At 42.9% G+C, this 11,919-nt stretch overlaps 1 protein-coding gene across 3 annotated transcripts; it reads right to left on the reverse strand.

Annotated features, from left to right (window-relative positions):
- Positions 1 to 10,715, reverse strand: LOC113029629 (zinc finger protein 43-like). 3 transcript variants are annotated; one of them, XM_026180599.1, is made up of 4 exons: positions 10,684 to 10,715; positions 3,126 to 3,201; positions 1,569 to 2,919; positions 1 to 30 (listed from the first exon to the last, which is right to left on the reverse strand). In XM_026180599.1, exons 2-3 carry the CDS (start codon positions 3,141 to 3,143, stop codon positions 1,570 to 1,572), a joined length of 1,368 nt encoding a protein of 455 aa, XP_026036384.1. In that variant the 5' UTR covers positions 3,144 to 3,201; positions 10,684 to 10,715; the 3' UTR covers positions 1 to 30; position 1,569. The 3 variants fall into 3 exon arrangements, with proteins under 3 accessions (XP_026036384.1, XP_026036387.1, XP_026036386.1); XM_026180602.1 differs by lacking the exon at positions 10,684 to 10,715 and adding an exon at positions 7,955 to 7,980; XM_026180601.1 differs by lacking the exon at positions 10,684 to 10,715 and adding an exon at positions 4,432 to 4,463.
- Between the last annotated feature and the right edge of the window lie 1,204 nt (positions 10,716 to 11,919).

Consider the following 11,919-nt stretch of genomic DNA (forward strand, 5'->3'; position numbering starts at 1 on the left):
AGAACTGGATCCTTCTGTGTCGGTCTGCTTCTAAACAAAGACACAAAGACAGTGTAAGTCAGGGAATTCCTTCAACATTTTAATTCTGAAAGTGGCCTGAAATAAAAAGTAAGCTGATTCTGAGGGGGTCAGGTGGGATACACTGATTGGTTTTAGTTAGATGACCCTCCCGTTGTTCATTTAGTAAATACAAGTAAAATGGATTGATTCTTATAAAGCACCTTTTTACTCTGCCTGAGCACTCAAAGTGCTTTATACAACACGGTAAAGCACTTTGCATGCTAGAGTAAAGTGACCTGGTACTGAGACTCAATAAATGTCTTTGTTGTAGAGCAACCTTTCTACCAGTGGTAGGCAACCTTTCTGATGATGAGTGCCATCTAAAATTTCCTCAAAAGTCAATTTACCATATCAACAATTGCATTAACAATAAATTTAATAATGCTGCATATCAACAGTTACATAACTGCTAAGTGCTACATAACTTTGCACTTTTGCTGTAACGAGACAAATTTCCCACCTGTGGGACTAATAAAGGTCATCTTATCTTACACACTATATAGAACAACTTCATAGAAATAGATTTGCTATATTTCAAAAAATTATTTTTTTTATCCATAACAAGAACACCATAACAGCAAAGGAACTATACAAACAGAAAATGCAGATGCTATTAATGGTCGCCTCACAACAATGGTAAATGGCCTGTATAGCGCTTTACTTAATCCCTATGGACCTTGACACTGCATTCAGTCATCCACCCATTCACACACTGGTGATGGCAGCTACATTGTAGCCACAGCTGCCTTGGGCGCGCTGACAGAGGCAAGGCTGCCAGACACTAGCGCCACCGGGCCCTCTGGCCAACACCAGTAGGCAACGGGTGAAGTGTTTTGCCCAAGGACACAACGACCGAGACTGTCGGAGCCGGGGCTAACCCTTCCGATTACAAGAAGAACTGCCAACTCTTGAGCCACATTCGCCCCAAAAACAATGATAAGAAAAAATAAACTGGGCTAATATGACTTATCTTTAAACAAGGATTTGCAGATTAATGTGATCCCTGCCGCTGCGTTGTATTTGAAAGTTGTGTTATCTGGGGATCATATTTTGTAACTCGTTGAGGTGTCCCGTTATATCAGCGAGAAAGAAACATTGTCAACCCATCTTGATGCATGCTCAATCATCCAGGTAAGTAAACCTCCAAAAATTGATTCTGTTCATCTGGACATATAATTTTGTGGGAGAAACGTTTCGTCACTCATCCAAGTGACTCCTTCAGTCTCAGCTGACTGCAACTTTCCCCCAATCTTATAAACAGTACATTTGCATAATGGTCAGTGGTTGTTGATCAATGGTCATGAGAATCTGCATAATTAAGCTTAAGGAACTGAACTCCCAGCACATTGTTCCTTCAGTGGGCTGGTTTCAGTCATTATCTAAATGCACTGTTTCCAAAATTCCAAAATTGAGTCCAGTAGAATTACTAACATGCGAACACAATTTAATGAGCACAGTTGAACGAAACAGTCAGTCTTAAACAAGAAGATAATAATATACATACATACCTCACAGTAACTGCACTTGCAGTTTCTTTCTGGTGTGGCTCTGTTGGTGGATTTTAAGGTAACGTGGCGCTTTAAAAGTCTTCTCACACAGGTCACATTTATAAGGTCTCCCCACAGTGTGGGTAAACATGTGGCGTTCTAAGTCTTTATATCTCACAAACAGTTTCCCACACTGATCACAGCAGTAAACGTCATTTCCAGTATGAATGCGGAGGTGAAGATTTAGGCTGCCTAGCAAGTGGAAGGTTTTTCCACATATGTGGCAGCTGTACGCCTTAAATCCAGAGTGGATAACTTGATGACGCTGTAAGAGGCCACTGTGAGTAAAAGCTTTACCACACTGATCACAGCTGTATGCTTTAACTCCACTGTGGCTGAGTTGGTGTCTTTTTAAGCTTCCAGCCTGGGTAAAAGATTTTCCACACAAGTCACAGGTGTATGCTTTAACTCCACTGTGGATGAGTTGGTGTGTTTGTAAGTTTCCAGGCTGGGTAAAAGATTTTCCACATAAGTCACAGGTGTACGCTTTAACTCCACTGTGGATGAGTTGGTGTCTTTTTAAGCTTTCAGCGTGGGTATAAGATTTTCCACAAAAGTCACAGGTGTACGCTTTAACTCCACTGTGGATGAGTTGGTGTCTTTTTAAGCTTTCAGCGTGGGCAAAAGATTTTCCACACAAGTCACAGGTGTAAGCTTTAACTCCACTGTGGACGAGCTGGTGTGTTTTTAAGCTTCCAGCGTGGGCAAAAGACTTTCCACACAAGTCACAGCTGTATGCTTTAAATCTACTGTGGATAAGTTGGTGTGTTTGTAAGTTTCCAGCGTGGGCAAAAGATTTTCCACACAAGTCACAGGTGTACGGTTTAATTCCACTGTGGATGAGATGGTGTCTTTTTAAGTTAGCAGCAAAAGTAAAACTTTTTCCACACAAGTCACAGCTGTATGCTTTAACTCCACTGTGGATGAGTCGGTGTGTTTTTAAGCTTTCAGCGTGAGTAAACGATTTTCCACACAAGTCACAGGTGTACGGTTTAATTCCACTGTGGATGAGATGGTGTCTTTTTAAGTTAGCAGCCAAAGTAAAAGATTTTCCACACAAGTCACAGCTGTATGCTTTAACTCCACTGTGGATGAGTTGGTGTGTTTTTAAGCTTCCAGCCTGGTTGAAAGATTTTCCACACAACTTACAGATGTAAGCTTTAACTCCACTGTGGATGACTTTGTGTTTTTTTAAGCTTCCAGCCAGGGTAAAATTCTTCCCACACTCGTCACAGCTGTATTTTTTCTGCCCCTTTCTTCTGTGAGGTTTGTCGGCCTCCTGAGAGCGCTGACTTCTCGCTCCATGTTGGTCCTGCAGTGACAGAGATACAAACAGAGGCAGTGAGTGAAATGCAGTCCTGGAACAAACTGACTCCATTAGTGGAATCAAAGATGTCAACAAACACGTCGTAGGTGTGTTACCACCACCTTCTAGTGATAGTATGACATTACAATTATGAGCTACAATGAGAGTTGTAACTTGCACACAGGTTCAATAACAGTGATATTCTTGCTCACCTTTTGGGTTGAAGTCATTGTTTCCTCTGTAGTGGCTGAGCTGAGTCTAAATGGCTCGTCTCCTCCTGATGATCAGCTGGAACAGTTAACAACAGTGGTGAGAAACTGCAGTAATGAACCTCCACTGAGTAACTGCAGTTTGGTGCTTCATTTGAACCTCATAGATTTTATTAAACAAAATGGATAAAAAAATACTCTACAAAACAGAAGGTGAGCTGATAGAGTATCATCATCTCAAACTACATCAAGATTCTCAGACCATGTCACGGTTCACTTGATCCCTGCAAACAGGCACAAACTGAAACTGTCTAAAGCTTTTGTGAAGACACTCAAGCAGTGGACTGATGAGGCTGTGGAGAATCTGCAGGTGTGTCTGGACTGCACCGACTGGGAGGTTTTCAGGATTGTTACCAACAGTTTGGATTATTATAGAGATGCTGTGACGTCCTGTAACATCAGCATCTGTGAGGAAGCTGCACAGCATCACACACCAGGGTGAGTTAGAATAATGACCAGCTCTGGTTCACAGCTAAGCTAAAGGAGCCTGAGGCTGGAAAAGCAGGAAGTGTTTCAGGCAGAGGCGGAGGCAGACATTTGATACACCCAGGGCTTAGCCCTAAAGGGTGGGGGGGGGGGGGGGGGGGTTAGAAATGACTGAAAGATTAATAGGCTCCGTTTTGGCAGGCAAGGCAGAACAAAACCAGGGCTGTATCATGACACGCGGACTAAACCCCAATTCAACCAGACCCAGAACTGATCCGGAATTAAAACAGGACTAATGAGGATTTAACCAAGACAGAACCAGAATCAGAACTAGATGATAGTAGAACTAAAAATCATCATAGACCTGCACTACACTTATTTTTTAATTCTACCAAAGTCCACTATTTAGATTGAGAAAAGTTTATATAATTATTTAGCCTTGTTGTGCAAACAAGCTGCATAACTTAATAAATATAGAATTTGAAAAATAACAAACCTAAAAAGAAACACTAGGTACAAGATACATGAGGACCTATGATACAGTGATACTTTTGGTAAACAACCATTTGACTAACACAGGGGTGGGCAATCTCAGTCCACGAGAGCCGGTGTCCCTGCAGGTTTTAGATGTGTCCTCGAACCAACACAGCTGATTTAAATGGCTAAATTAGCCCCTCAACATGTCCGGAAGTTCTCCAGAGGCTGGTAACGAACTAATCATGTGATTCAGGTGTGTTGACCCAAGGTGAGATCTAAAACCTGCAGGGACACCGGCCCTCGTGGACTGAGATTGCCCACTCCTGGACTAACATGTGTGTCTCACCTGCTCTTGTTCCATCTCTGTTCTGTCCTCATTCTCCTCTCTCTCCCTCTCTGTGCTGACAATCAAGCCAAACACCAACATCATCAAATATACAGTGGAAACCAGATATTTACACACTCTTCGGATAAAAACACTTTCTTAATTGTAACATCAAATCAGACTAAATGTTTATTTTTTTAGATTGATAAACATAAAAAACATATTTGTTAACTTTAAGAGTAAAGAGAGAAACTATCTGTATTAATTGTAAATGGCACCAAATTGTATTCAAACTTGAGCCACACTTATGGAGCTCCACAGTTGTCTTCCTGGGCCCTATTTCAAGAAGCCGGTTTAGTGGAAAATCTGAGTAAGTATACCCTGAGTTAACGAAAACTCTGGGTTTTCGGTTTCACAAAGCGAGTTTAGATTAATTCTGAGTGAGTCACTATGACGACACACTCCGTGAAGCTAACCTGCCCCCTAGCAGGTTTACTACAACTAACCCTGACTGTCTCCGCCCCTTTGTCGGAAACCTGACAGTAGGAAGTGTCGGACATGGCGTGCCCCGTCCTTGAAGAGCCAGTAGATCGTGAAGCCCAAATTCTCCGCAGAGCTCTCCGCCGGGAGAGAGTGATCAGATGATTTTCTGTGCGAACGTTACCGTTTCTCAGCACAATCTATAATTTATTTGGATAACATCCTCAGGCCATATATTACGCATGTGACATCGCGGACATGCTCTCAGTTCATTACATATTATTTGTATTGCACTTCGGTTTTTTGCAAACGGGAGCTTTCTGTATAATATTGGTGACGCTGAGCACGTTTCCAAGGCTACCGTCTGTCGGGCAGTCAGGAATGTTACAGTTGCACTGAAACGTCTCCTGTACTCGTTTGTGGTGTTCCCCGGTCATAGACCCACAAGATTTATCAAAGAGGGATGCCACAAAGTTGCAGGTATCAGGATGACCAAAACTTAATTTATGATGTGGTGATACTTGGACTACTACTTACATTTTACATTTATTTCCAGGGTTCCCAGGCGTGATTGGCTGTATAGATGGCACTCACATTCCAATTATTGCTCCTTCAGTAAATGAAGGAGACTATGTGAACAGGAAGTCTTTCCACAGCATTAATGTACAGGTACATAGTTCCCTGTAGCATTTCAAACTAACAAATTATTTCATTATAGTAATGGATGCTAATTTGTGTTCTCTGCACTGTGAAGATCATATGTGATGCTGCCAACATTATCACAAATGTGGAAGCCAAGTGGCCAGGCTCTGTCCATGACTCACAAATATTCCGTGAATGTACACTGAGCACAAAATGTGGACATGGTGAGTTGAGAATACTTTAAAATATATAAAGACCAATTGCTTCAGAAGTGTATCCTTCTGTCTTAGGAGAGTTCACTGGCTACTTGCTTGGTGATAGGGGGTATCCATGTTTACCCTATTTGCTTACCCCTTACCCTGACCCGGGCCCACAGCAGCGATATAATCTGGCTACCGTATTTTCACGACCATAAGGCGCACTTAAAAGTCTTAGATTTTCTTCAAAAAGTGCGGCGCGCCCTATGTGTTGTAAGGAGGACGTAGTAGAGAACACCATGAGAACGTTAAAGGCTGAAGTGTGGGCGTTGATCGTATATACCGGGACAATCGCACATACCTGTATAAAAGAACAGGTATGTGCATTATGCAGGACATCGTTGTTTTAACAACCCTGAAAATGGCAAAGAGACACGCTTACGAAGCACAGTTTAAACTGAAGGCCATCAGCTACGCGGAGGAACATGGAAATCGAGCAGCGGCGAGAGAATTTAAGATTAACGAATCGATGGTTCGCAAATGGAGGAAGCTGGAAAACAAGCTCCGGCAGGTCAAGAAAACGCAGCTGAGTTTCCGCGGACATAAGGCGAGGTGGCCCGAGTTGGAAGAAAGACTCGAGCGGTGGATCATCGAGCAAAGAACGAGCGGGAGAAGCGTTTCGACGGTCACCATTCGGCTAAAAGCAGTTTCACTAGCTGAAGAGATGAACATTGAACATTTCCAAGGAGGTCCGTCTTGGTGCTTTCGTTTTATGAAACGGTGCCATTTTTCCATCCGGACCAGGACTACGGTAGCGCAGCAACTTCCAGCGGATTATAAGGAAAAGCTGGCCATCTTCCGCTCCTACTGCAGCAAACACATCGGCGACAAAAACATCCAGCCCAGCCACATCACAAACATGGACGAGGTCCCGCTCACTTTTGACATCCCGGTGAGTCACACTGTGGAGAAGAAGGGGACCAGCACGGTAGCGATACGCACAACGGGGCACGAAAAGTCTTCTTTTACTGTTGTGCTTGGCTGCCATGCTAATGGACAGAAACTGCCGCCTATGGTGATTTTTAAGCGAAAGACTGCCTAAAGAGAAGTTTCCAGCAGAAATCATCATTAAGGCAAATGAAAAGGGCTGGATGGATGAGGAAATGATGAAAGACTGGCTGAGGGAGGTGTATGTAAGGAGACCAGGTGGTTTTTTCCACGCATCACCATCGCTCTTAATCTGTGACTCTATGCGTGCCCATCTCACAGCCGATGTGAAAAAACTTGTGAAGCAAATGAACTGTGAGCTTGCTGTCATTCCGGGAGGCCTAACAAAGGAACTCCAACCGCTGGACATCGGTGTGAACCGCCTGTTCAAAGTAAGGCTGCGAGCGGCCTGGGAGCGATGGATGACCGGTGGAGACCACAGTTTCACTAAGAGTGGAAGGCAGCGCCGGGCGAGTTACGCCACAATTTGCCAATGGATTGTAGATGCTTGGGCTAACATGTCTGCTGGCACTGTTGTTCGAGCTTTCGCAAAAGCCGGCATCATTTCCGAGGAGCCGCACGGCACGGAAAGTGACTCTGACAGTGAAGAAAGTGAACCTGGCATGTTTGATGGAGATTTAGCGCAGCTGTTCAATTCAGACACAGAGGATGAGGACTTCGATGGGTTTGATTGATGATAGACGAATAAACAGATTTTCTGTTCAACTGGCTTTATTGGTCGCCTGTGTTTCCTGTACACAAAGTATTAAAAGATGTGAACCTCATAAAGTGTCTCTGTTGCTTCCTCCTCTGTAACAGCTGTCAATGTTTCTTCATTATTTTCCTGTAGTAAAGAAATAAACAACATTGCTGTTCTACTGTAAACTCATATAATCTGTGGAGTATTACTCACAACTGCATGTTGGTCTGGCTCAACAGGAGGCTGCACCAGATGCAGTACACCATCACCATCAACTGATAGAATATGAGGTTTATACAGGTCACTTATAACTTACAAGGGACCAAATGGCAATTAACAAACATACCAATCACCTTACACTTCATTGTCATTATGCTCTCAAAGACAACCAAGACTGAGGCAAGGCAAAATCAGTAGGAAAATAACTTCACTACAAACAAATTCATTATGGTGAAGAGTTTATCAAATGAATGAGCAGCACTGCAAAGGTGACTGTGAAGAAAGGATGTATGCACATCATGTATTATTTTGGATTTACCCCTTATGTAGGCACTTGTGTCTTGCGGGGTTATTGACTCAGAGGATGTCCCCGCAGAGATGCCTTCAGCCACAGGGCGCCCACTGTTTTGGCTGAGGGCCAACTGCTCAGCCTCTGTGAGTGGTGGTGGTGGAGGACCCCCACCTGTTTTTCGGGCCTCCGCTTTTTTTCTGTTGGCTATAACGGGGTCACATTTGAGCATACAGAGTAAGCAAATATGTACTTGTAATGTGCTCAGATAATTTCAATAAGTGCTTACAGAAAGAAAATTAATGTAGCCTCTAACTGCAATTGATTTACATCGGACAAACAGACCAAGCACTATGGCTCATAATACAATTACACCTTACCTGTTTGGACTATATTTTTATATTTCATTTTTACTTGCTGCCAGGCACGTTTGGGGCCTGTTGGGTTGCACCTGCGCTCACATCACATCACAACATAAAATGTATAAAATAACAAATAAAATAACATATGATAAAACAACGTGTTAAATGGGTGGAAATCCCTAGATCAATGTTTAAATTAACACTCACGCATTGACTCTGTCGGCTATGTTTTGCCATGCATGCTCCCTTTGTTTTGCAGCTGAGGCTGTGTTACCTTTTTTTCTGCAAAATTTGCATGTTATCGGCATATGCTGCCATCAGAATTTCGGCCTCAAGCGCTGTAAAATACATTGACCGCGCCTTCTTTCCCTCCGTCTCCATGGTGACTCGCTTAATCTGTGCTCCACTAATCAGGGCTTTATGTATCCTCGTCCGCGCGCTTCACTTGGGGTTAAAGCAACTCCGCGTTGACTGAACTAATTGTTATCAGCCTTTCTGAAACCGAATATTCCGAGTTGGACAGTTCGGGGTTACTCAACCCTGAGTATCGTTTTTCACTCTGAGTTTTCTAAACTGGCTTCCTGAAATAGGGCCCAGGTGTTTTGTTGACATCTCTTGATGTTCCCATGTCACAGAAACAGGCTCTGTGTTTTGCCTTATATGCATCCACAGCTGTGCCACCAGTTTACTCACATGGACTCTACGAACCAATCAGAAGCTTCTTCAGCTCAGAATGGAATCGTCTGGAGTTTCTTATTAATTAACAATAAACCTAGTGCATATGTACACTTGATGAAAGTGATTAAAATAGACAGCGGAAACCGATTTATTTAGCCGTGGAGGGTAACAACTGAAAATATGAAATAAACACACATGTAAGCCAAGACTCTCTAAAAAACAGCATTGTTGTTGTTCGGCTTTTCATTTTACCATTTGTTGATTCACTTGAAGAGCAAGTAACGTAATATTGGTCAAGTGATCAGTTTGATATCAATCTTTCGTGATGCACCGTCATATTTACATTATTTGTACGGCACGAATGATTTGCTTTGGTACCTGCTCAAACTTCAGTTCTGCTCTGTCTGCGTTTCTCCAACAGCCCACTCGCAGGCAGCAGCTGCCCCGCCCCTTCGCTCAGTCGCTTAGTGTCTGAGCTCGGATCATACCAAAATTAGGGGGGATTTACGCACAGTCGTAAATTCCCACAGTGTGCACTTGTGCCAGGTTGAAGGACTACTGCATAAAAAACTGTTCAGTTAATACTAATTCATATCAGCTGATATAAGGAAAAAATAATGTAAATATGGTAAGAAAATGGTTAAGAGTTTCGTGCGTTCTCCTCACTGCAATAAACGACTGCATGAGAGACGCAAGTCATGATCACTCTCGTGATTCTTTTCCCTCTGTTTTCAGGTAAAAGTGTTTAAAAGTTGATATATTTCCCATGTGTACACTGTTAAGATATTTAAGAGGTAATCCTTCATTGTTTTGTAAGAGTTTAGAAACATTGTATTTGTCCGCATATACGTGGCGGTTTTGAGCGTCAGTTTTGTACTGTGTAATGGCCAGTAAGATAACGGCAGGAACTAAAAACGCCGCTATTGTCAGCCATTTTGTCAGGAAACCTGTTCTGGCATATATGGTAAGATGGTAAATGGCCTGCATTTGTATAGCGCTTTACTCAGTCCCTAAGGACCCCAAAGCGCTTTACATATCCAGTCATCCACCCATTCACACACTGGCAATGGCAGCTACATTGTAGCCACAGCTGTCCTGTAATCACTTTAGTGTTTTGGTTTATTATTTAGTGTTTTTCTTCCACCACGTGACATTTAGCAGTACAGAATGTGAAACGTCTCTGTTCATTTTCACTGCAATAAACTAGTGCATGAGTCATGATCACTCTCGTGATTCTTTTCCCCTGTTTTCAGGTAAAAGTGTTTAAAAGTTGATATATTTCTCGTTTTCAGGGGTGTAACACACTGTGTGCCTCGAATATTGTGTGTACTTTTTGTTTTATACAGTTGTCAGCCAGGCATTTCACTTCCTCTCATGTGTTCATCCACAGCAGCTGGACAATAAAGTTTATAGTGACCCTGATACTGCAGCAGATCGCTCTGACTTCCTGTTATCACTTCAAATAGAAATGAGGCTGTAGAGGTTTGGTGCAGGCAGAAAAACAGCTGCAGGGACAATGACAAGACTTTTCTGCTCCAACTTCTCCCAGCATGCTGAGCTAATGATTAGTTGGTGTTTTTCTCCAAACACTCTCTCACTCTTCTCTCAACGTGTTCACAATAAACTGTGAACAGACACCGAGGAGAGCAGCAGAAGACCTCATTCAGGAGCTAAACTCAACATGAACTGAACTCACAGTAAAGTTAGCTCGGTGCTTACCTTTAGATGAGCCCACAAACCGAGAGAAACTCCGCGATGAAGCTGCAACTCTTTCCAAACACAGGAAACAGATCAGGGAGCAGAGACCCACGTGATTAACGCTGATCTCAGCTACGATCCAGGAGACAAGGGTGGGCAGATCGATGCAGATATCGATCAGGACGTTGGTAGTGGTTTATGATCGATACTTTAATTCGTTTCTCTCCTCTAAGTTCACTGCTTTACTCCCGTTTCATGACAAAGCAGCTCTCTCTGCTCGGCTCCTCTCCTGCTAACAAATCTTGCTCCGCCCCCTTCTTCTTCTGCCGTATAGGGTTTACTGGCGGTTGGCAAACAGCAAAATGGTGCATTACCGCCACTAACTGGTGTGGAGTGTGGACAGAAAAGACAAAAAAAAAATAATAATAATAAATCAAATCCTCTCGAACAAATGGGTCTGCCTTAAAAACCAAAATACAGCCTGATAACTTTCACTTAAAGAGGTCGTGCGAAACAGATCAATCAAGTCCAACTTCACTTCCATACCGTCCAGCTTTTTGATCAGTTGTCTCCTTTCAATATCAAACCTCTGACAATTCAAGAAACATGTTCTATTGTTTCCTGTTCCCTACTGCAGTCACTCCCCTGTACAGTGTTTACCTATTAAAAACAAGGTGCTATTTGAACCAGTGTGTCCGAATCTCAGTCGAGATATAATCGTATCCTCTATCATGTTTCGGCCTGTACTTCTCATTTTCCCCACTTTCCTTTAGATTTTATAAAACCATCGCCCTTTCCTCTCTTCCTCCCATTGCTTTTGCCACCTTTCCTTCATTTTGTATCGTACTGTACTCTTGAGCTCCGTCCTACTCACACTAATAACCATATCTACCATCGGTCTCCTTGTTGTGACTTTTGCTGTCCTATCTGCCATTTCATTTCCTTTACCTCCACGATGCGCTGGTACCCATAAGAATGTGACCATCTGTTTTTGTTTTGTTTTTTGTTTTTTCTCTGTATGCTTCAGGCAGTGGTTTACCCAAAACACAAAAACAGGAAAGTGATGAACACACACACACACACACACACACACACACACACACACACACACACACACACACACTGATCCAGAATGAAGTGATACACACACATGAACATGTGCGCAGTCGTTGATTGAGTGAGAAATGACACACACACCTAAACCGAAACGCTGATTCACTGAGAAGTGACACACACAAATACACGTGCACATGCTCG

Source organism: Astatotilapia calliptera, chromosome 9, assembly GCF_900246225.1.
Source record: "Astatotilapia calliptera chromosome 9, fAstCal1.2, whole genome shotgun sequence".
Taxonomy (NCBI): domain Eukaryota; kingdom Metazoa; phylum Chordata; class Actinopteri; order Cichliformes; family Cichlidae; genus Astatotilapia; species Astatotilapia calliptera.